The sequence below is a fragment of the Esox lucius genome, chromosome 6 (genome assembly GCF_011004845.1).
Source record: "Esox lucius isolate fEsoLuc1 chromosome 6, fEsoLuc1.pri, whole genome shotgun sequence".
Taxonomy (NCBI): Eukaryota; Metazoa; Chordata; class Actinopteri; order Esociformes; family Esocidae; genus Esox; species Esox lucius.
The window spans coordinates 24,731,194-24,756,323 of NC_047574.1; the positions used below are offsets into that span (position 1 = coordinate 24,731,194).

The following is a 25,130-nucleotide window of genomic DNA, read 5'->3' on the forward strand; positions in this document are numbered from 1 at the left end:
CAGCCTATGAACATTACATGGAGGTATTTTAGGCCTATAATGTAGACAGTTGTCTACCTGATTTAACATGATTTATGTTATTTTGTTGAGCCAAGTATCCATTTAGTCTAAAGGGGTTTTAGCCTAGGTAACATTCTTTCTCTGTGGTTCTGAATAGTCTACTTGTCCACATTGTGTGAAAAACCTCATTCTTACAGTCACTGGTCACTTTTTGTCACCACCTGTCACCAAAAATGAATCATCATAAATGGGTATAACTGATGATGAAGCTCCATGGTTCTTCTAAACACTTCCTAAGTAAATGCCCAGGTTCATGAAACACCCAATTTTATTCAAGGCAGAAAACTCTACGAGGACTGACTGACAAGGTGAGACGCTTAATGTTTTGCTGCCCTGGGAACAGATTGTTCTGACTTGCAGCCTTTGTTGCCTCTTGTAGCTCTCCTGTCTCCTGTGTACATTCTGTTTTTGTCTATGAAACCCCATGAATAAAAACATATTTCGCATACAGCATTTCTCCATACAGATGAATATTTAGTGCCCATAAATTGCCATGTCTCACTCTGCATGCTCAGTAATTCGGTTAGGCTATGGTATATCATACATAATGATGATTGACGACCATTGAAAATTAAGTTAAATCATGATACCAGCTACTTTGGATGATATTTATCCAAACTATTACATTTAAGACAAAATGGGTATTCATTTATTTCATTTTTGGTCCCTCTATGGTGAAACCCTTAGCCTGTGCCTCTGTTTGTCCCCGATCATGAGACACCACTAGCTACATTAGACACCAGTAGACAACACCACTTCCATTAGAACTTAGTCCCATTCAGGTACCAACCAGGCCCTTTCAGAATCACTGTCAATAAAATGTATGCCCCTTTTTAGAGAAAAGTACCATATTAAATCATACAGTTGAACAATCTTCATTTGAACATACTTCACCATTTTCCCAGTCATTTTGTAGAAGAAAGACATTTTAAAATACAAACCAGAACACAACCAAACAATAAACTGACTTGTTCCCTCATAAAGTTTACTACTTTATGAGTGGACAATAAAAGAAGCACTCTGGTATCTTAAGCACACCAAATTCAAATTCATGATCATATGTTCTAAATGTGATTATTATTCTTGTTGCAGGCCGTAACGCATATTACAGTTGGACAATGACCCGTTTTAAGTCTTGAGAATCACATTTACTGGCTGAAGGCATGTTAAAACTCAGGCAAAAGGACAGTTACCATGCAACTCTTAAAGTACTGCACGTTTAAATGTAATTGTATATGTAAAATTCTGGATAGTAGAGACTGAAGTCATATTTTGAATTCTAAGAAACAGTTCGATATTGGTGAAAAGAACCAACTAATTTAGAACGAAACACAATACTCATCATGTAACTAATGAATAACTTCATTCTACGACTTAACATATATCTTACTAAAGCTGTGTTCATAACAAGTAGGGAACTACTTGTAAACTTTGAAAAACAAGTTACATGTGTAAAGTCGGAGCAGATAGGATGTGTTTTAACAGCCACATTTTGTCAAGTTCATATACATCACTGCTGTCGGGTACAGGTTTGTATAAGGACAGCCCCAGGTGACTTGGCAGCAGACAGCCCTCCTCCCCATTTGACGAGGCTGGGCAACACCTGGCAGCTGAGGAAGCTCAGTTTCTTGTTTTGGTCTTCACTGTCTTTGCATGTGGAGCAGAGATTTTTATTAAGCCCTTATGATCTGTACACAACACTCATGTTCACATGACCACAACACTCACATGGCCTAGAGCGAAAATACAAATCTTGGCCAAAAGTTTTGGCAAGCTTGCACCTTTTCTTTGGAAAAGCTGCTGAAATAATAAAATCTTTTGGCATCCCCATTCCATTATTTTTGTTTTACAGTTGAATAAAACCTAAAAGATCTGAATAATTTACTCTTATTCCACAAAGAAATCCTAAAATGGCAGTTATTAACCCCTTCTAGAAGTAGTTAGAAATACTTTGACTTTAAGCAGGTGATTCTCCTTTGCTTAGGAATTGAACCATGATTTCTAGGTGGCTGCTACATGAAAATCACTCATTCAACCAGTCTGAATAGAGAAAAATAAAGTCTGAGAATGGCCTGAGGAAGTCAGATACAAGATTGTAGATTGTAGCCAAGCACGGATAATCTCAAGCCTACAAGTCCGTCTCCAGAGACCTTAGTTACCTGGTTACCATGTAACGTTATCAAGACGTTTAACGTCATGCCACTGTAGCCAACCTCCCTAGACGTGGCCGCAAGAGACACCTTGATGGGAGATTTTAGCGAAGGCTTGTTTGAATGGTGAAGAAAGCTCCTCGGTTAAACTGCCACAAGAATTCAAGCTGACCCTTAGACAAAATGAAAGCCAATTTCTCGTACCATCCGTCGCCAACTCAATGAAAGGGGGCTGTATGATAGGAAACCCAGGAGGACCCAATTGCAGAGAGAGGGACTGCATTTTGCCAAAACACACCTCAACAGGATTTGGGGTCACTTTCCTGCCTACACAGGGTTCAACATTAATAATGGCTTGCTGGACTGGGCCCACTAAGACCTAAAGTCAGGCCAGTAGATAAAGACCTTCACTGGCCTGTATGGGTCAGTGCTCAATTTCCCAATTTCAATTCCTAGTATTTTTGACCAATAATATTCGATGGCTCGTTTGTTTTGACATATCATAGTTTATAGTGCATTTTACAGCGGGACCCAAATATGGTATCGAACGAGGCGAAGTAAATGCGCTCATTTTGTTTTCGTGGAAAGAACAGGTTCCATGGGTCAAAAACGATAATGGCAAGGGACACGTACTGCCGTTCATTTCGTGCTTTCTCGATAAGGCAGGATATTTTATTAAAGGAAAGAAAAAAAAACGTATCTTAAGTCCCTGCAGCATGTATTGCTGTAGACAACCCCGCGGCTGCACCAATGAATGTCTGACCGCTCCCAAGAATGAGGTGGCGCGTAGGCAAATTGAAAAACGTTTTGTGACCACCTATCGTGTTGTGAAGAGGGATGAACATAGTCCGTTGAATACGGATAGAGAAACCATACGGTCATAAGTGTCATGTTAACTACGCCTGCCTAAGCGCTTGCTAGCAGTGACACACGAGAAGCCAGTCAACCAACTGCAAGTGTATTGCGCCGTATTTGTTACCATAAATACCAACTCAATAATTTTATTGTCATGCTTTTATGTCACATCAAATAAGCAGGCATCTTAATGAAAAGATAATAATATTTATAGTAGCTAATATTTTGATAACAAAATCAATCAAAATTCTGATTATATGATATTTAAGTACTATATATATATATCTGTAAAATACAATTATATAATATTCAGTTTGGTCCAGTTAAAATACAGTCCAGGCCAGTAGATTTCAGACCAACTGAAATCTAAGAAAATAGTTAAGAAAATAGTTAGCGTTGGACCCTGCTACAGCACTGGATGCCTTGAATGCTGAAATCAGGAGAATACCGGGGCATTTTGGAGAGCATTCCAAACCATTGTCAGAAATCTGGGTCTCGATTTGAAGATCATTGTTCATTTATAGCATTAGGATCCAGTTATTTTAGTCAAAGCCTGCTTTACCAAATATTCAGTCTAGGCTGCCAATGACTTTTTGTCAATGCCATACTATTTATTGTCTGATAGAAAAGGATATATTACGTTCTGAATACAAATGGTGCTGTAATATTAACAGTGAAATAAAGAATCGTGGAGACTGAATACTTTGGTCAATTTCAACACATAATTAGAGATAACTGCAAGTTATTTGAAGAAAGTGCAAGGTAGTAATCAGTACAAACAGTTGTCTGTAATGTCGTTGGACCCTGCATGGCCCGGGCAATGCCAGCCTATTGGAGTTCCCACCAGGTCCCATAGAGTTTCACTGACCTGCGTTTCAACCCAACCCACAGGGCAAAGGTAGCAACATCTCCCTTGGCCACAAACAAGGAAGAGGAAGGCTGTGCCGGCGCCGTGGTTCCTGAGGTTTCCCTGGAGACACTGGACCAGCCGTTGTACCGGAGTGACGGGAGAACACAGACATTCGTGATACGCCGGTCTATCCTGCTATGACTAGCAAGAAAGGAAACCCTGCCATCCAGCATTAACACTGAGTTTTAAGACCAGAGCCACCAGAAATGTGTGCCAAGGCAGCACTTCCACACACAATTCAAGTACTTTTGATTTACTTTAATAAAACACATAGACACAAAGCATTAAAATATGTGCTGTAGTTTCACTAAACAGGAACTTCATCCTTTCTCTTTTCTCAGGCTGAATGTCCCGTCCCCTTCCAAAATTCGAAAGATCAAAATCTGGAGATTTCCAAATAACCGGTGACAAACCTAAACTAATGATGCTATTATTGCTGTAGCAACTAAGCTACACAGAGCTGTACTCCATCCAACTGCACTCACTGCGCTCTAACTGCAATTTCAAAACATTTATAAAAGGTGTGACATGGAGTTTGTCTTGCAGAACAGTTCTGCCGAGTAACTGGAGCTGAAGATGATTAATCAAAGCTGTCCGCCCGGACAATATTGTGCCTTTCATGTGAGAGATTACAATGTTGTTGCCCCTTATCTTTGCCTTTTGTTAACCTGATTAAATAACCTGTATTGTGTTATAGTTTAACACTGAGGACTCAATACCTTGTGTATATAATAAAGCAGGCTTAGTAAAGCTATAGGAAAATTGGTTTGTGTAAACATCCCGGCACATATCAAAACTCTTTCATGAAGGACTAATGCTGTGTTCAGAACAACTCGGAACCAAGGAATAAAATCTCTGACATCTCACTTGAGTGCTTTCAAGATAAATGGGGGGAAAGAACAAGCTCTGACTTAGATCTCATCTTATGTGATTTGGAGATCAATTCTGTCATTATTTGACCATGTTCCTTTCTTTTATACAGTTATTTTACCATTTAAATATGTTAAGAATACATTCTTATTTATATCAACAACTTGGAAAGCTAAATTGAAAACAATGTTTCTCCTTCGCAATGCCATTATAGTACGGTATGATGTGTATATGTCCAATGTGCTCCCCTTTATGTGTCTCGTACACCGCTAGATGTATTCCTCCTGAATGACTGTTCAATTTACTTCTCAAAAACATGACAACCCTTTTAATGTTGTTCTGTCAAGTGTGCAAACTGCACACCGTTACATAATTCTAGCCTACTTTTCGCCATTACATTAGAGATCTCCACTTTTTCATTGTTTTGGGGATATTTTTAAGTATTTTAATGAAGAGTTGTTTGGGGGCCAAAATTCATAGCTAGGTAAAACAAATGAGAGAGGGTGATTTGGCCATTCAATGTTTTCCTGAAATCATTCTGAACTTGGATGATATCGGGCCTGGCTGTAGACCAATGGCTCCTAACCTTTTCTACTAACTGTACCACCTATTACAGGTTGACTTGCAATGAGTAACCCCTCATGCATTTTACCAGTAAGCCTATGGTCTCCTCATGAACCCACTATACACAGGCACCCAGACCCCCTATAGAAGTACCCCTGGTGTCCTAGTAACACTGGTTAGGAAGAACTGCTGTAAACAAGCTACTGTGAACGGTGTGCGCTAAAAAGCTAAAGCAAAATAATACAGCTAATCACTGGTTTCCTTAATTCATGACTGGGGTTGTTAATCAAGCCAGCAAGAGACACAAACACAATCAACTACTTTGTGTAGAATGGACATCCACTTCTTTTACATAACAACATTACAAAGACTTAACAACTAAGTAGCGTTTGTGGCAATATGACAAAAAGGACTCATCAACCTGATGTATTGCTTTGAAAGTGTTTGAAAATGTCTAGGTAGACAAATCAGACCAATGTTGGATGCCAACAATTGATCGCAATCACATTTTCACAACAAATGGTCTTCAATTAGAAAAACAGTTCATGCACACCTCTGCCAAGTGTCCCATATGCACAGGTTTTCTAATAGCTGAGGGACTGAAAATAATCAAGGGTGTAGAGGCTAATTATAGACCCTTCAGTTGCCCCAGCAAGGGTGCAACAATGCAGCCTTGAGCAAAGTGGAATCCCATTAGGCATTATGTTATCCAAATAACGGATACGTATGTCTTATTATATGACACATGCATTTGTTTAAGTCAGATTTTGAGATACTTCCTTAATTAATTGTTCAATTATTAATGAAGTTAATTCCTTCTAAAACGATAAGAGGAATTTCAGATTTGATGCCCAATTTATTAAAGTGGGCCAAATTGCACAATTCAAGGCATGAGTGTGTCCCGTAGTTGATGCGTTTATTAATGCGAGTTCTTCTTAATATTTGACCAAAGGTGCCCACTCTGTGGTCACCATTGAAGTTTCATCAGCAACACGTGACCACAGGGAGTACTCTGAGCAAGTGCATATGGGAGTTTGAGATTCATGGCATAACTAGGGTTATGTCCCTAAACTTAATCCTAACTGCAGCCTTAACCCATCCACTTACCCTAAACTGTTTTCAATGTAAAGTTCACTTGTGTGACTTCAGCGTTGGATTCCAGCTCCAGTCTCTAGTCAACCAATCACTTGCATTTCTGCCTTCAGGTCAGATCTAGGATCATCTGCCACCTGGGTATGTTAAATTGCCCTGCTGTTAACTCCCAGAGGCACTTAAAGTTGGCTTGACTGTTACAGCTGCTTTAGTAGCCACCAGTTCACTAGACAGAAAAAAAAGCCCTAGTTTCCATATAATACAGCATGCAAGATAGCTAATTTATTTTTCTTGGGTCTGTTATGAGTAAGTTTTGCCTCAGACCGGAGCACACTCTCAACACACACATCCACACACACCAAAAGCCTTTCACTTCTCTCCCTACCTCGCTCTCACTCAGCAACAGCCTGTCTGTTAATCTGCAGCAAGTCACAGTGAAATAACAGATAAAAATTGCTGTGCCATGTTGCCACTGTGCAATTCAGAAATAGCCGACCTGGCAACACTGCCTGTAGACAAGTTTCTATCTGCCATCAGATTGCTGAACACTTGACCACAGAAGGTCGCTTACACAATAACTCATACACACACTCTGTCTGGCCCTCCACTCGCACAATATTGCTCACTGACTCAGCAACAGCCTGCATCACTACCTGAAAATCAGTAGGACACAGTGAAATGAATGAATACAAATTTGAATAAAGCAATGCCTTGGTGGCGGCTGTGGCACAATTTACAATTAGCGGACATGGCAACGGTGCTCGCTGATAGTTTGCAAGCCATCAGACTGTTGAGCACTTGACCTGGTCTAACTACAATAGCTTCAAATGCACCCACACTCCCATTGTCACTCATACAGAGATACGCATGTACATGCCTGTAAGTATTGATGCAGCTACGCTACGTTATCGGTACACTAATCTGTTGTTGTCATTATAATTACCTATTTATTTATTTACAGAATTTCATTCGTGTTGTTTTAGTTGCCTCGTGTATGATACGAACCCGACAAATACAATTGTGAAAGTTATTATAATCAGGCAGTAGAGTGGCAACCTCGATGGGTCCTTCCTGTATTTCTCGGTAGTGTTGACGTACTCGTGTGTCGTCGGCGAGGACGGTTCAGTGATCGGACTTTTTGGGATCTGTTGTTTGCGTTTTGGCACATAAAGAAAATGTACTATAAGTTAAATGGTGTTACTCAAAGACTTGCCGGATCGTCACCGAGTGCTTATAACCCTCAGGTGAGAACAGAAAGCGTGTCTTACAAGCTGTCAAAGTGTATAAGTACTGTACTGTATTAGGAGTGACCTTCAAGCCTGGCTGGTTTAGCTAGCTGATACAGTAGTTATCTAGTTAATACAGCTCACACCTGACATAAGTAAAGCAAATAGCTTAAAACTATAAAGTGTTGTGGCGACTAGAATGAAAAAGCTGATATAACATTACAATAAAACTGTGTGCGTGGGTTAGGCATTAACTTATTATCCAAAATAAATTAATCTTGAGTATATTGCAAATGTGTCATGAATAATAACATATGGTTCTATGTTATAACATTTAATAAAACAATTGTTTCAGTGGATTACAAGTGTGATGCGTTCCTGAGTGTTTGAGTCAAGTAGTTTCTGCAGTCTAAAGCTATGTTGTCTGTACAGGGGTTAAGGGTCACAGTGCCCTCGGAGGCCCCCACAATGATATTTGCCACCCCCACCAAATACGTGTCGGAGGCAGGGAATACGGCGGAGTACCTGGGACACAACAAAGTACCTGACCTACAGAAACTCTTCCAGGTACATACTTAAAGCTAAAGTCTGTACAACCTAAACCTTATTTATTTTATCAGATTCCCAAATAAGCTTTTTTTTTTACTTGACTTGACTTGCTAAACCGCCATTGCTGAAATGTACTACTTAAAGATCTGAGTTCCTCCTAGTTTGCTAGGAACGTATGCACTCCTCTCCTTGCATAGCCGTTGTGAGTGTTGATGCAGTTGTCTTTTTACGGTCTTAATTGCAGAAGGCTGATGGTATACCGGTTCACCTAAAAGGAGGCCTGATGGACAAGATGCTCTACCGGACCACCATGGGCCTGACCATCGGAGGGACCCTCTACTGCCTCATGGCTCTTTACATTGCTTCCCAGCCTAGAAAATAGCCTGCTTATCCAGCCTCCTCCACTTTAGGGGTCCAGCAGGGTTTTACATGATTCAGAATAGGAGCAATACTGTGGACTATAATGATAATTCTTATGGAGACCGTTGCAGAAAGGAATCAATTGACTCACCAAAATTACATTACTTTTGCATGTCTTATTTATCGTCTAGTGGCATGTCACTGGGTACCTTCTGCAGGTGTTCATTGCAGACTAAAATCTGTAAAGTTGAAGAGAATATAATTTATACTTGCCCTATCTCACTGGCTCTGTATTGGAACTGATGTCTCAGTAACCATATACAACCGGCACCATATTGTAGGTAAATAACCACTGCACCCTGTACATCTGGAGGTAAAAAGGTCTGACAATGTTCTCTGTCAGAGTGTGTATAGAAATGGTTTGGGGTCTCATAACATGAACACATTTGTTTTCTCTTTTGTTTAGGTGAGGATTGGATGCTGCATGTACCTTTCAAAGCTAATAATGAGGAGGCAGTTCTAATGATATTGTGCTGAGGTTGAATTGTCATTTAGTCTGCATACTAACTGACCGTGTTCTGTAAAAAGTATCCAAGAGTATCCAAAGTCATTGTAATTTTGTTTTGGGATAATAAAGTATATTCTTTGTAAAAAAAAAAATATATATATATATATTCATAACTAATATATATATTAGTTGTATTGTTACCTGGTAAAAACAACAATCAACGCTTACCTAACTACTTATAGGAATAACTGACCATGAAAAGGGGAATGAATAAGATTTGGTTTGACATGCTAGTAGACATAGTTCAAACAGTTTCATGTCTTTGATTGTTGATCTCCAGAATTGTCCTGGCAAGCCAACTCAGTTTAGTGAAGTTAGAAGTATGTACGTGCATCTTTATATCCTCTTAAATATTTCACAAGACATTGAATAATGGGCTGCATCAAGGTGAAGCAGGTTGAGCAATCCTTACTTTTTTGTGTTTTTTTCTTTTCTTTTTTACAATGAACAGCAATACCTTTCCATTATATTATTATGCATCTAATGGAAAGGTTTTGCAGGGCTCCATTATAAAGGAGAATTTCACTTTTGAAAGAAGTCTATGGGTCAAGAGAAATCGTAATGCCTTATTAAAATTTTCGTTATCATCTGTCATCAACTATTGCAAACTGAATTTAGCCAACACTAGGTAAAAATGTAAACTAAACACGTACATAAATCCTAAAAAAAAAAAATAATAATATATTTGGTTTTATTACTTAAGTGTTTATGTCATTAAACATTTTATATGTTCACATTTCCTGAATATTTCCACTGATTTGAAGTGAGCAATGGTTAAGTTTAGCAGAAGTTTGTGTAAAAAAAAAACAATGTTAGCCCGCATTACAGTTTCTCCGGGAACCATCTATAAAATCGAGTTGAAAAAGGTAGTAGTTAAAAAAGGTAATAGTTGTGTGAATAAACTATCACATGCATGATTGGTTTTATGTTTGTTGTTGAAATTTTGGGCCACCGAGGCCCAAAAAATGTATCTAGCCTCCCTACCTATTTCTGTTTCAGTTAATTGAAAATAAGCAATTTCTTATAATTTTATGTATTTAGGTAACAAGGAAGAGAAACTGTCAAGACCAGTCAAAATGAAATAGCCATTCCTAGTATGGGAACTGACAGTGCTATGAGCCTCATTATACAACCAATCACAATTATATTAGAATCAATTTGTTCACGTCAGTCATCGAAAGCTTTAACAGACACATGCAGGATTCTGCATTGTTTCATTCAGCAGGGCTCTATTAAGATATGCATGGAAAGCAATCACCGCATACACTAAACACTTGGAACAGTTATGTGGGTGGAACTGCCCCCCCAATGCACAACCATTTATCTCCCTAACTCTCAGTAGATAGAATGCAGATATTTAAAAATGTTATTGCCGTGTAACTGGTGGGGGAACAGAGGCGCTATAAATCTGGTTTGGAATGGGAGGGTAGTGGAAAAGTGACCAGTTTCAGAGAGGCTGATAGAAGCCTGCTGGGTAATCTAAGAACTAAACCCGTTCTGATTGTCCAGTCTTTCCAGCTGTTTATCTCAGCATGAGAAGGCAGCAAGGAGAGAGAACAGCCCTTATGAAGACAAAGTGGTAAACTTTGGCTCACATACCTGGTCTACAGCAACACACGTATTACTGTTCTTTATGACCAAGCACATCTTATCACTGTTTTGCCATTGCCCCATATAAATGTAATTGCGTATTGATGAATGCTTATTAGCAGTAATCCTTTATACAGAGACATACAACAGATGCTCTGTGGACTCACATACACAACATTAGGTTTGTTGTTCACATGGCAACAGTTGGAATACTAGCAGAAAATCACACCTTGAGATAGAGATGTGTACAAAAGGCCTTTCCTTTTGGTAGCGGAGAATCATTTCACTGATTTGATAACAGAATGAAGGAGAGAACAAAAGGTCCAGCAATCTCTTTTGTAATATCTTGTTTCTTTAAAATTGATTATTTGTGCCTGCGGGCGACTGACAACAACTAATACACAATTGATTATTTCATAAGAATTTTGTTGAACTCGTGGATTCATCCTCGCCAACAAAGCAAGAGAGCGTTTCCACGGGCAACGAACGTCTGTGGGCTTGTTTCCATTTTTGAAAAGAGGAGGCCGTGACTTATCCACCGACATGTGTAACAGGCAGACGGGCCCTCCAATGAAAATCGCCTTGCCTGTGCGAGTCTGGGTGTTCTCTTCATAGAACCATCTCCGGTCTGAAGCCATCAAGTGCTCACAGTGATCCATGTGCAGAATGATGAGAGGCACTTCACAGACCTCCCACTCCTGAGAGGCGTGAGGAGAGGAACACGGTGTGCTTACAGTTACAGTTAGCTACCACAGTTGACCAGGAGACCACAGGACAGCCACCCAGCAGTCCTTTGTGCCATTTGCCACCAGTAGAACTACTGCACTTTGGATCAATAATGACAGATGGTCCGGGTCGGCCCTCCTATAAGATCAGCTGTGGAGTCAACTGTTTGTAAACATCCCAGAGGGCTGTTTCGTCAAAACGTTCAGTGAGATGATTGCAGTTTTCACCAGGCTTAGTCACTATACGCCGCTGCCGAGTGTGAGCTGATGACACGTGGAGGAGAGAGAGTTAGGCCTCGAGCCCAGAGGTGGACGGCACGTCGTGTGCGGAGAGAAGTGGAGGAGGAGGGGGCAGAGGTGGCGTATGCCTTTCACTGTTCTTGTCTGTTTTGCTGTCAGGAACTGGTATAAGAGAATCAGTAGATGAGCATGTCAAAACAAAAGATTGTCTAAAGACTAACACTGTCTAAAGAGTTTTCTAAGCATCTCCTCTCTTTTTCCCCCTTCATCTATATGTCTTTACCTCAGTGTCTTTTGGAATGTGAATCTTTTTTTGGCAGCAGAAAACAATGTGTATTGGGAAATCAGAAGGTTTCAGTGGGTGGGGGTCATGAAGCACCTAATGTTGCGCTTTTTCTTCCCAAACGAATTAATTCCAGCATTACTGAATCTTCTTGTCTTAGAGACAGCCGAGATGATTTGCATTAAAACAAACAACACTGTTCAAACCCAACTTTATAACCCCTGGGGAGCAGACATTGGGTGTGCCAGAGGGGACCGTTGGACCTGGGGAACAGACATTGGGTGTGCCAGAAGGGACTGGGAGACCTGGGGAACAGACATTGGGTGTGCCAAAGGGGACCGGGGGACCTGGGGAACATTGGGTGTGCCAGAGGAGGGAGTAAAGTCAGATTAAGGGTTACAATGATGAGTAGAGAGGTCAAACTAATCCTGAGGGATAGAGTCGTGAGAGCTGTTTCAATGTTACTGTTGTTACCATGTGGGAGGTGGTGGATGTTTTGTGAAGATGTACATTCCAGTTGGTTCACATGCTTTGAACTGTTGAGCAACGCTTATTGGCTAATGACAAACACACTGTGCTAATCATAAACTAAAAAGACATTTATCAACTTTATAAAGAAACAATGTCAAAAATATGAATAAACAGCTTTTCATCATTTTTTTAATTGTAGAAAGTGTTCATTTCCTTGCGTCAGTCGGGAGTAGTCAGGGCACAGAGATGATAGACAAGTTTCCCACTACTAGAGTGATTACCAGTTGGAGGGTGTTGGTAAGTTCCCACTCTCCCTTAATTGGTTACAAACGCAGCAACCGTAAAGAGCATGCTTGACTTTTATCCCAAATCAAAGTGTTATGTCAAATATAAAAGTGACACTAAATGCGCTGCGTGTGAACCTAGTTCTATTTGAAACACTCAACGCACTGAACGTCCCACTCATTCGTTGACACAAACATTTTACCCCACTTAGGTCACTGAAAGTTGATTGAAGAGGGGTTATTGAACGATATTTACTATAAACAATATTGGTTTATTTGTTCAACGCATGGTTTTGTTAGACAGTTTCTATGAATCAATATTCCACAATGATAAATCCTATACTGTAAATCCTATACTGCATGCATATTAGGTAGTTCATACATATGTAAATGTTTATCTCTAAGTCAAATGTGCTCGCAATAGCAAGCTATCTCAATGTCAGTGAATGTCTAATCAGTCAAATTTATTTTATAAAGCTCTTTTCACATGAGTAATGGACAGATACCCAGCCTGAAACTCCAAAGAGCAAGCAGTAAGAGTTAATGCACAGTGGCTATGAAAAACTAAAGAAAAGGTAGGTGTCCAAAATGTAATCTATGTTATGACTTGTCCCTTATGTATACAGCTGATAATCATTTTATATTGCTACTGGCCGACATGTCATCATGCATCTGTAGGGAATAACAGTCATTTGCATGTGATGGCACTGCAGCAGCGCATGCGGGGACGGTATAGTCTGTATGTTTTTGATGTAGTGTTATTTATCTGAAAATAAGGGATATTGAAGTCTTACACCAATGCATTTTGTGCTCAGGGGTTGATCTGGGAGGATGGGATTCATATATTGGTGGTGATCATAACACTTATTCTGTGTCTCCTCTGGGCATTGTGTAATTAGCTTGCTTCACTTTGCTATTATAATTTCAAGTCCCATCCACTTGCAGTCGGTTTTATTTCAATATCAAAGAAAACAAAAATAGCTTCTTAGGAGGCCTGTCAACCAGTTTAAAGGCCATTGATGTCACCAGACAATCCAAATGTGTGCGCGAACGCATGCATGCACGCACACACACACATGCCCAAAATAGAACGCCTGCTGTTTGGGCGAGGGTTCAGGCAGTTGGAGTGTGGTGGGCGAGTGTGATGCTGTGAACAAGAGCTGCGCCCAGTCGAAAGGTGATGTTGGTACTTGTGGCTGTCGCTGAGAATCTTTAGAAACCGGTGGCAACTGTCTTTCTGTTGATTTCTCTTTCACTTTTATCTTTCTGTTGGTCTCCGTCTCTTCATTAGGGTTGGTCTCAATAAAAAAACATTGGAATAAACTCCTGATCAAATTAAATTCTGTGACATTGTCCAAAAAGGAAATCTATTCCAAACTATTGTTACTTCAAAGTTAAACGTTAATACTCTTCTCCCCAGCAACCCAGAAGAGACACTGAATTTACTTTACTAATAGATTAGTACTAAATACGACTGACTAGAACCAAGAAATGTGATGATATTACTCCATTAAAGCTCCTCAACACTGGCTGCTTCTTTTAATAGATCTTAGGAGGACCTGGCCCCTTGGACCATTCTTCAAGACTACTAGCAGTCCTTGTCCAACGTCCACCCAGTTGGTTTGCTGATCTCCTGCTGTCACTGCCCACTGTGGTGCATCATGTCAAAGTCCGTATCTATTCATCCAATGGTCACCTGAACATTTAAATATATTTATAATAAATGTGGCCGTAAAAGGTCAAAAGCTACACCTGCTACCCAGGAAAATGGCGTGACTTTCAGCTGCCTAAGACTTTATACAATAATGCACATAATTCCTAAAACCTCATATCAAACATCAAAATGATCCATGAAAACAGAATCTTAAACAAATATATATGTATTATATTAATTCATTACACACAGACTGATATATTTCAAATGTTTATTTATTTTAATTGTGATGATTATAACTGACAACTAATGAAAATCCCAAATTCAGTATCTCAGAAAATTTGAATATTACTTAAGACCAATACAAAAAAAGGATTTTTAGAAATGTTGGCCAACTGAAAAGTATGAACATGAAAAGTATGAGCATGTACAGCACTCAATACTTAGTTGGGGCTCCTTTTGCCTGAATTACTGCAGCAATGTGGCGTGGCATGGAGTCGATCGGTCTGTGGCACTGCTCAGGTGTTATGAGAGCCCAGGTTTGCTCTGATAGTGGCCTTCAGCTCTTCTGCATTGTTGGGTCTGGCGTATCGCATCTTCCTCTTCACAATACCCCATAGATTTTCTATAGGGTTAAAGTCAGGATACCATGGTCCTTAAACCAGGTACTGGTAGCTTTGGCACTGTGTGCAGGTGCCAAGTCCTATTGGAAAATGAAATCTGCATCTCCATAAAGTTGGTCAGCAACAGGAAGCATGAAGTGCTCGAAAACTTCCTGGTTGACGGCTGCTTTGACCTTGGACCTCAGAAAACACAGTGGACCAATACCAGCAGATGACATGGCACCCCAAACCATCACTGACTGTGGAAACTTTACACTGGACTTCAAGCAACGTGGATTCTGTGCCTCTCCTCTCTTCCTCCAGACTCTGGGACATTGTTTACTTTCATCAGAGAACATAAGTCAGCAGCAGTCCAGTCTTTTTGTCTTTAGCCCAGGCGAGACGCTTCTGACGCTGTGTCTTGTTCAAGAGTGGCTTGACACAAGGAATGCGACAACTGAAACCCATGTCTTGCATACGTCTGTGCGTGGTGGTTCTTGAAGCACTGACTCCAGCTGCAGTCCACTCTTTGTGAATCTCCTCCACATTTTTGAATGAGTTTTGTTTCACAATCCTCTCCAGGGTGCGGTTATCCCTATTGCTTGTACACTTTTTTCAACCACATCTTTCCTTCCCTTCGCCTCTCTATTAATGTGCTTGGACACAGAGCTCTGTGAACAGCCAGCCTCTTTAGCAATGACCTTTTATGACTTGCCCTCCTTGTGCAAGGTGTCAATGGTCGTCTTTTGGACAGCTGTCAAGTCAGCAGTCTTCCCCATGATTGTGTTGCCTACAGAACTAGACTGAGAGACCATTTAAAGGCCTTTGCAGGTGTTTTAGGTTAATTAGCTGATTAGAGTGTGGCACCAGGTGTCTTCAATATTGAACCTTTTCACAATATTCAAATTTTCTGAGATACTGAATTTGGGGTTTTCATTAGTTGTCAGTTATAATCATCAAAATTAAAAGAAATAAACACCATCTCTGCGCTGAGCTCGGGGCATAGCCAGGACAGGACAGGAGGTGGCACATCTAGCCACCTCCAATCCTTTTGGTCTTCCCAATTGGAGGCAGGTGTCGGTCTTTGCCTCCAATTGGGGACCCTATTTAAGTTCCTTGTTTTGCCACACCAGTGTGGTTCATTTTGGTTTTGTCCCTGTATGGAATATCCCACGTCACTGGTTTCTGCTTTTGTTTTGTTTGAGTCTTTTCTTTTTATTAAACATGGATTACCTGCGTTTATTTCACTCTGCGCCTGTGTCCTTCCACAACCCAACTCGGGACAACTTGAAATATATCAGTCTGTGTGGAATGAATGTATAAATTATACAAGTTTCACTTTTTGAATGGAATTGCTGAAATAAATCAACTTTTTGATGATATTCTAATTTTAAGACCTCATGTCATGGCAATGGGTAGGCAGGACATGAGGCTCAGAGAAGGTAGTCATTCCTTTATTTCCTAACAAAATAACAAAAAGCAAGGATAAGCCATGAACTGAAGCACATACAGTGGGGAGAAACAGTATTTGATACACCGCCAATTTTTCAGATTTTCCCATTTACAAGGCATGTATAAGTCTGTAATTTTTATCATAATACTCTTCAACTGTGAGTGACGAAATCTAAAACAAAAATTCAGAAAATCACATTGTATGATTTTTAAGTAATTAATTAGCATTGTATTGCATTACATAAGTATTTGATACATCAGAAATATTTGATACATCATAAAAGCGGAACTGAATATTTGGTACAGAAACCTTTGTTTGCAATTACGTTTCCTGTAGTTCTTGACCAGGTTTGCACACACTGCAGCAGGGATTTTGGCCCACTCCTCCATATAGACCTTCTCCAGATCCTTCAGGTTTCAGGGCTGTTGCTGGGCAATACGGACTTTCAGCTCCCTCCAAAGATTTTCTATTGGGTTCAGGTCTGGAGACTGGCAAGGCCACTCCAGGACCTTGAGATACTTCTTACAGAGCCACTCCTTAGTTGCCCTGGCTGTGTGTTTCAGTTCGTTGTCATGCTGGAAGACCCAGCCATGACCCATCTTCAATGCTCTTACTGAGGGAAGGAGGTTGTTGGCCAAGATCTCACGATACATGGCCCCATCCATCCTCCCCTCAATACGGTGCAGTCGTCCTGTCCCCTTTGCAGAAAAGCATCCCCACCTCCATGCTTCACGGTTGGGATGGTGTTCTTGAGGTTGTACTCATCTTTCTTCTTCCTCCAAACACGGTGAGTGGAGTTTAGAACAAAAAGCTCTATTTTTGTCTCATCAGACCACATGACCTTCTCCCGTTACTCCTCTGGATCATCCAGATGGTCATTGGCAAACCTCAGACCAGCCTGGACATGAGCTGGCTTGAGCAGGTGGACCTTGCGTGCGCTGCAGGAATTTAATCCATGATGGCGTAGTGTGTTACTAATGGTTTTCTTTGAGACTGTGGTCCCAGCTCTCTTCAGGTCATTGACTAGGTCTTGCTGTGTAGTTCTGGGCTGATCCCTCACCTTCCTCATGATCACTGATGCCCCACGAGGTGAGATCTTGCATAGAGCCCCAGACCGAAGGAGATTGACCGTCATCTTGAACTCATAATTGCGCCAACAGTTGTTGCCTTCTCACCAAGCTGCTTGCCTATTGTCCTGTAGCCCATCCAAGCCTTGTGCAGGTCTACAATTTTATCCCTGATGTCCTTAAACAGCTCTCTGGTCTTGGTCATTGTGGAGAGGTTGGAGTCTGTTTGATTGAATGTGTGGACAGGTGTCTTTTATACAGGTAACGGGTTAAAACAGGTGCAGTTAATACAGGTAATGAGTGGAGAACAGGAGGGCTTCTTAAAGAAAAACTAACAGGTCTGTGAGAGACGGAATTCTTACTGGTTGGTAGGTGATCAAATACTTAGGTCAAGCAATAAAATGCAAATTATTTATTTAAAAATCATACAATGTGATTTTCTGGATTTTTGCTTTGTAAGTAGGAAAACCTGCAAAATCAGCAGTGTATCAAATACTTGTTCTCCCTACTGTAACACAAACAATGACCAACAAACTGAAGATACAGAAGGGAAACTTAAATAGGGTCCCCAATTAGCGACAACAAGGTGCAGCTGCCTCTAATTGGGGAGCACAGAAAACAGTAACGCAGTGATGCCTAGAGGCACCTCTGCGGTCAGCTCCAGATTGTGGTCCCCAGGTACATAGAGATGCCTAGAGACCTGACAATGCACACTAGCGTTCAAAAGTTTGGGGTCACTTAAAAACATCCTTATTTTCCATGAAAACATGCATAAAACTATTTTGAACAGGAAATATAGCCAAAGCAATAGGAAATATTTTTTATTGAAATAATAATTGTGTCCTTCCTTTGATTTTACCCCATGCTTCCTGAAGCACCTCCCATGAGTTGGATTGACTTGATGGGCACTTCATCACAGACAGAATACCAGCTGACTGCTTCATCCCTTAGTTCTTAGTTGCATAGTGTGGAGCTGTGTTTTGGGTCATTGTCCTGTTGTAGGAGGAAATTGGCTCAGATCAAGCACCGTCCACAGGGTACGGCATGGTGTTGCAAAATGGAGTGATAGCCTTCCTTCTTCAAGATCCCTTTAACCCTGTACAAATCTTCCACTTTACCACCACCAGAGCACCTCCAGACCATCACATTGCCTCCACCATGTTAGACAGATGACGTCAAGCACTCCTCCAGCATCTCACGAATGTTCTTTGTGATCCAAACTTTTTATCAGTCTTCCTTTGTCCAGTGTCTATGTTATTTTGCCCATCTTAGTCTTTTCTTTTTATTGGCCCAGAGTCACATCTTCACTGTTTACGTTGAGACTGGTGTTTTGCGGGTACTATATAATGAAGGTTCCAGTTGAAGGCTTGTGAGGCATCTGTTTCTCAAACAAGACACTTATGTATACTGCTCAAAAAATGAAGTAAACACTTAAATCACACACCGGGACTAGTTGTCCCAAAATCACCAACTGATTGAGGGCTGGATTCAAAATGGAAAATCGAAATCCAAGACTGCTCCAACTTCCATGAATTTCATCACAGCAACTCATAATGTGACTCACTAGTGCGTATGCCCCCCACATACTGTATGCACTCCCGACCACGTCTGGGCATGCTCCTGATGAAATGGCGAATTATTTCTTGGGGGATCTCCTCCCAGACCTGGATCAGGGCATCAGTGACCTCCTAGACAATCTGTGGTGCATCAGAAGCACCGATACATAACATCCCAGAGGTTCTCAATTGGATTCATGTCTGGGGAATGTGAGAGCCAGTCAATGGCATCAATGCCTTCGTCATCCAGGACCTGCCTACACACTCTGGTCACATGAGCCTGGGCATTGTCCTGCACCCGGAGGAACCCAGGGCCTACTGCACCAGTATAAGGTCTGACGATGGGTCTGAGGATTTCATCCTGGTACCTAACAGCAGTCAGGGTACTGTTGGCTAGCAGACGGAGGTCTGTGCAACCCTCCAAGGATATGCCTCCTCAGACCATCACTGACCCACCACCAAACCAGTCACCATGGCGTCTCCAGACTCTTTCACGTCTGTTACATGTGCTCAGTGTGAACCTGATCTCATTTGTGAAGAGAATGGGGCGCCAATAGCAGAACTGCCAATTCTGGTGTTCTCTGTTGTCACTTTCATTTGCACCAAAACAGGTGACATTGATTCTCAATCACTTATGCTTCCTAACTGGACAGATTGATATCCCTGATGAACAAAAATAGACTTACGAGTTTCAGAGGAAAGTTCTTAGTTTCGGGCTGTTTTGAGCCTGCAATCGGACCCACAATTGCTGATGCTCCAGATACTAGTCCATAGAAAGCCAGTTTTATTGCTTCTTTAATTAACACAATAGTTTTTAGCTGTGCTAACATAATCGCAAAAGGGTTTTCTACATTAACAATGTCTATACTGTATTTCTGATCAATTTGATGTTATTTTAATATACTGTTATTTAAGAAATTTGCTTTTCTTTCAAAAACAAGGAAATATCTAATTTTCAACGGTAGTGTATATTGCACAGCCACAGCTAGTGTCTTCCTGGTGTAACAAGTGGATCACTATTGATTTCTCTCAGTTTGACCCATCAGCCCCACCCTTAGTTACTTGGAACATGATTAGCAGTAGTGATATTTTTTCTTCATCACTCTCTGCTAAGTCTCTGACATCCTCTATTTTTTTATTTACTCAACAGTACTGCCAACATCCTTTTAATCAGCAGCCTGTGTTAGTTGTTTCCAATCTAACCTGGCCTTACCATCCACTCTCCTGCCTTTAAAAAAAACACCACATTTGATGTAATTAGTTTATTTTTTTTCTAGTTCAGGACAATATAATGCAGTTGAGCCCATGGAAGCACTTCCTGAAATGATTGCTTAAATATCCACTGTCTGATTATACACCATGATTGGTGTCCCTCTACTCCCTGATGAGATGCTATGCCAGTGTGCGCAGCTTGCACCTGAAGCAATGTACCATGTCAGCGCTGCTAATGTAGCTATCATTGTCTTGGATCTTTTAGCGCTAATGGATGTGTCCAAATTCAGCCCGAGGCTGGCACAACCATACGAGATTAACATTCACTGCCCAGACGTTTGGCGTATGACTGGGATTTTAATGAGGAGTGTTCTTTAAAGTGGATTTAAGTGTGTGCGTGCATGCCTGTACGTGAACGGGCGTGCATCTGTGCTTGCTTGTGTGTAGCTGTTGTACTTCCTGCCTTTAAACCCAATTAATGAATCTGTTATAATTGCATGCAAATCAATAAGCCTTCTCATCCCCTCATTATCCCCTATAGACTTGCTGTTTTCTCAACTTAATTAACAACACAGAGATTGCTATTTTCAATACAGCACGTCTCCAATCCTTCTTAAAGCTGTAGAACCCATCCTAGTGCTGTAGAACCCCCCCCCACCCCCGCCATCTTAATCCCCTTTCCAGCAGACCCATATGAGGGATGGCTTTGTGGAAGGTATGTGATGCAGGGAAAGTTCAGTCAGCGAGCTAATAAAAGGAGGCTCCTTGTTGAGCTTGCTGTAATCCTCCATGTTGGGGGCAGAAGCAAGCTGTGCCTGCCAGCTGTATGAACCATGTACTGTCTCGACACCTTCAGTAGTGCTGTTGATGTAGAAAGGCACTCAGTAGTGTAGTGGCCCAACAAGTATCCTCCCACTGTTCATAGCATCAACACGTCATTTGGGTAGGGAAGCGTTCCCTCCCATTGGTGTAGCTGTGCCCTCTATCCCATGGTTGGTACGTTCATTAAGCAGACAATGGAATCCAGAGCAACTTTCAGTTGTCAGAGCAAACTTTCATACTCTTCTCATCTTCATGTCTACATCAGCTCTTTTCGTCGTTGTCAGATCAGAGCTATACAATTTTCCAAAATGCTGTCAATCAGGACTTTCAAGTACTGGAGCTTTCCCAAACGTTTTGAGATAAGTCGGTGGTTCAGTACTGATTGGCTGTGATGCTGTTTATTTAGCTAAACGCAAAGGCAACTCTGTGATCAAGCTCATGCTTTGCCCAGAGCTAGTCTGTCAAAATCAAATCCCTTCTGAGAGGTGGTTGGAGAGTGGGTGTGCAACTTGGCACCATTTGTCCCCAGCGCTGAGATAATCATGCATTTGAGCTTGTGACTTCCAGGCAAAGACGAGAAAAGGCCAAGTGAATTATACAAAACTATCTTCCAGATTAGAAAAGAACCTCCTGCTTATTTAATCACAAATTGCACGATCCTCTCTAATCTTAATCTTCTTTAAAATCCAACCTTATCGTACCAGTGTAACCTGAAGTCTCTATGTTTTTCTGCATAATCTCTAACCTTCCCACTTAGGTAGGATTGGTTATGCCTCATGTCTCCTCTCCTTTCCTCTCCTCTCCTTTTCCCTTCTTTATAACTCTCCGTAATTCATTTAGGTTATGATTTATGAATCCATCGATGGTACACCACTGTTATATCTCCATCCTTGCCACATAATAACAGGATTACAGAGAGAATCTGCCATAATTAGCTCTAATCAAGACATTAATAAGGATTTCCAATCTAATTCCATCTGCGAGGAAACAGGGGCCCAAAGAGTACTCTTACACATCCCTCTGTATAATAAATGATCTAACATTCTGCATGATTTAAACCTGTCGTTACCTATTTAAACCATACGTACTTATTAAGGTGATATCCCTCTTTGTTTGAGACAATTCTAAGAAAATGAATTAGAAGATTTGTTCCATTGGATGTGGTAGAGCTGATGTCAGTGTGAGTCTGTTTGAGAGACAGAGTAGGAAATAGAAGGTGTGAACCACACCATTGGTGTTCTGTTCTGTTCTCCACAGAGAACAGCCACCCTGCCATGTGGGCTGGATATGGGACCCTCCGAGATGAGTCCTCCAGCATGGTCAGATGGGTACAGGCAGCCATCTGCGCTCTGATCCAACAGCAGCAGGAGGCCAAGAGATAAACCCTGTGGAGCAAACAGCCAGTGAGGCACAGTTCCAACATGCAGATCCACACATTGTAGGTTCTGTTGTGGTCCACAGCCCACTCATTCCATCTATCCCAAATAAGCATTTTTTTTTTTTTGCTGTGTTACGCACATACAAAATGGTTGTGTTGTTGTCACACACACGCACACAAACCCGAGTTTGTATGGCTATCCTCATGGGGACCAGAAAATAGAAATTGCATGCTCCCTTGGCCTAATCTTAACCCTAAACCTAACACTAACCCTTACCCTAACCTTAACCTAACCCTAATCTAACATTTATGCCTAAACTTTACATAGATGTAATGCCTAACCTTAACCCTAAACCTAACCAACAACACCTGGACCTTAAAGAAACTCCAATTCTAACTCTAAAATGAATTGTAAGTTTTAACTCTAAAATTAATTGTAAACCTAAACCCTGAGCTGGAAATATACTTTTGACTCATGGGGACCGGCAAAAGGTCCACATGAGTCAAATGTTTTCTGGTTTTACTATACTCATGGGGACATTTGGTCCCCGTGAGTATAGTTAGTCCTAAAACACACACACACAGTTATTCTCAATTGTTGCAGGTAGGACTGTCAGAAAGTTAGCTTTGTGAGCACTGTGAAGTGACATTTCTGGGACATTGAATCCCCTGGCGAATCTCTTAGGTTCGTGCACGTACATAAACACTGTTTTCCCTCCATTTTCCAGGTCACAGCAACAGTCCCACCATTCCTAAATTACAGTGATAATATACAGTAGGTAAGTGGATAGCCTAGAGATCCAAGAATCTGAAGAGTGATTGAAAGGTTGCTAGACTGAATCCCAGATAAAAATAAATATGTATATATATATATTTTTTAGATATCTCCCATGCTATCCCTGAGTAAGGCAATGTTATTCTGAAAAATTATAAAATTAACACACATATAAGTAACTTTTTCTAATGATAATTTCCTTTTGAGAAGCAAATTCATGCTCTTTCATTGTTTGTCCAGTGGATTACATTAAGGCAACTGTCCTGTGAGCACTGATGTTTTGAACATGCTGCTGTTGGCAAAAACAACAAAGTTTACCAGCACAAATACAGTATATTTTTCCCAATTACAGTTTCCTTTTTAACAACAAATTAAGCTCCAATATTATAGTAAACTTGCAGGTTTAAAGAGAGCCAAATCTAAAAAGAGAAACTATGTGTTTGACGTAATGATTGCTACAGTAGGTACAGTTATCAATATTTATTATTGCCTTTTAACCTACAGTACAGTGCTCATAAAAGTACTAAAACAATTCCCACAGCCATTGTGTAGCCATCAAAAGAGTGCCATTGAAATAAGTAAATACATTCTTCAATCTGTATTTGAGCATGTATGTGTCACCAGGATATATCATCAGAGGAACGCCTCGGTACAGTATGGCTCAATATCAGCAAGTAAGATCACTCTCAACAATGGGTCCTTCATGATGACAAATTTACATTGTGTATTTTAATGTAAAGTTAGCTAGCAGTGCCAAAAGAAGGATGATGAGGAGGGACTGGGAAAAATATAAGAAGTACAGTCTCCTCAGAGTTAGTCTTGAAGAATCAGGAAATTTAAATGTATCAATAAATCTACTGATAGAAACATTGGATGTCTTTCAGTGATGTTTCTTTCAATCAAGGACAACCGCGACTACATACAAATTGACTTATTGTGCGAATGGTACAACATGGAGTCTTTGAAAAATGAAACAGAACATGACAACATGTATTTTTCTGATCTTGCTCACCCTTCAATACACACTGTGACGTATTAGTGGGGGTTGTTCAGTGTGCAAAAACATTCCTGTGCTCATCCTGTGCTCACTGCCCTAGAAATCCTTTCAACCTGATAGAGACCACCTAAGGTCCCCCCAGGGTGATGTGCTCCTTTAATGTCTTGAAAGTCCAGAGACTTCGATACAATTAGAGCATAGCAGAATTGTCTTACAACAGATAGCCACCCCTCTTCCCATGGACAGCCCAGTTTAAAACACTTAAATACCAAATGAGCAGACAGCTCTATACTGTGGTGGCTGATAGTTTCTTGTTGCCAAGGGTGTTATCCTCCGGTGGCCCATTGCTCCAGATGTGTCAGTCTCTGGGTCTATGCTCTTTATGACCTCGGATGGGGACTGGTGCTGTCCCTTCTCACATTGTTGACAGGGTTCAAATCTGGTGCAGGGGGGACGAAATGCAATGCTGGAACAAAGGCTTCCAAACATGTCTCCCAGTACCTCCAATGATCTCATACTGTACAATTTGGTCCGGATATATTCGGACACTGACAGAATTGTCATAATTTTGCCTCTGTACCCCAACACAATGGATCTGAAACGAAACAACTGAGATGCAATTGAAGTGCAGACTTTCAACTTTAATTCAAGATGTTGAACAAAAATATTGTATGAAACGTTTAGGAATTGCCCTGGGTGGACCTTTGGTGGTCTGTATCAGGGGCTCAAATGTAACTGGAAAAATAAACACAATCATAAATACAATGTAAATTTTTTATACCTTGTCGAGAATCCTTTGCAGGCAATGACTGCTTGA

General features: G+C 40.8%; 1 protein-coding gene across 1 annotated transcript; it reads left to right on the forward strand.

Moving 5' to 3' along the window:
- The first annotated feature begins 7,605 nt into the window (after positions 1 to 7,605).
- On the forward strand, positions 7,606 to 9,284 carry LOC105030297 (cytochrome c oxidase subunit 7A-related protein, mitochondrial). Its single transcript, NM_001304014.1, is given in 3 exon segments — positions 7,606 to 7,745; positions 8,160 to 8,294; positions 8,521 to 9,284. Coding segments are annotated over 3 exon segments (342 nt in total). The 5' UTR covers positions 7,606 to 7,676; the 3' UTR covers positions 8,659 to 9,284.
- Positions 9,285 to 25,130: the final 15,846 nt, after the last annotated feature.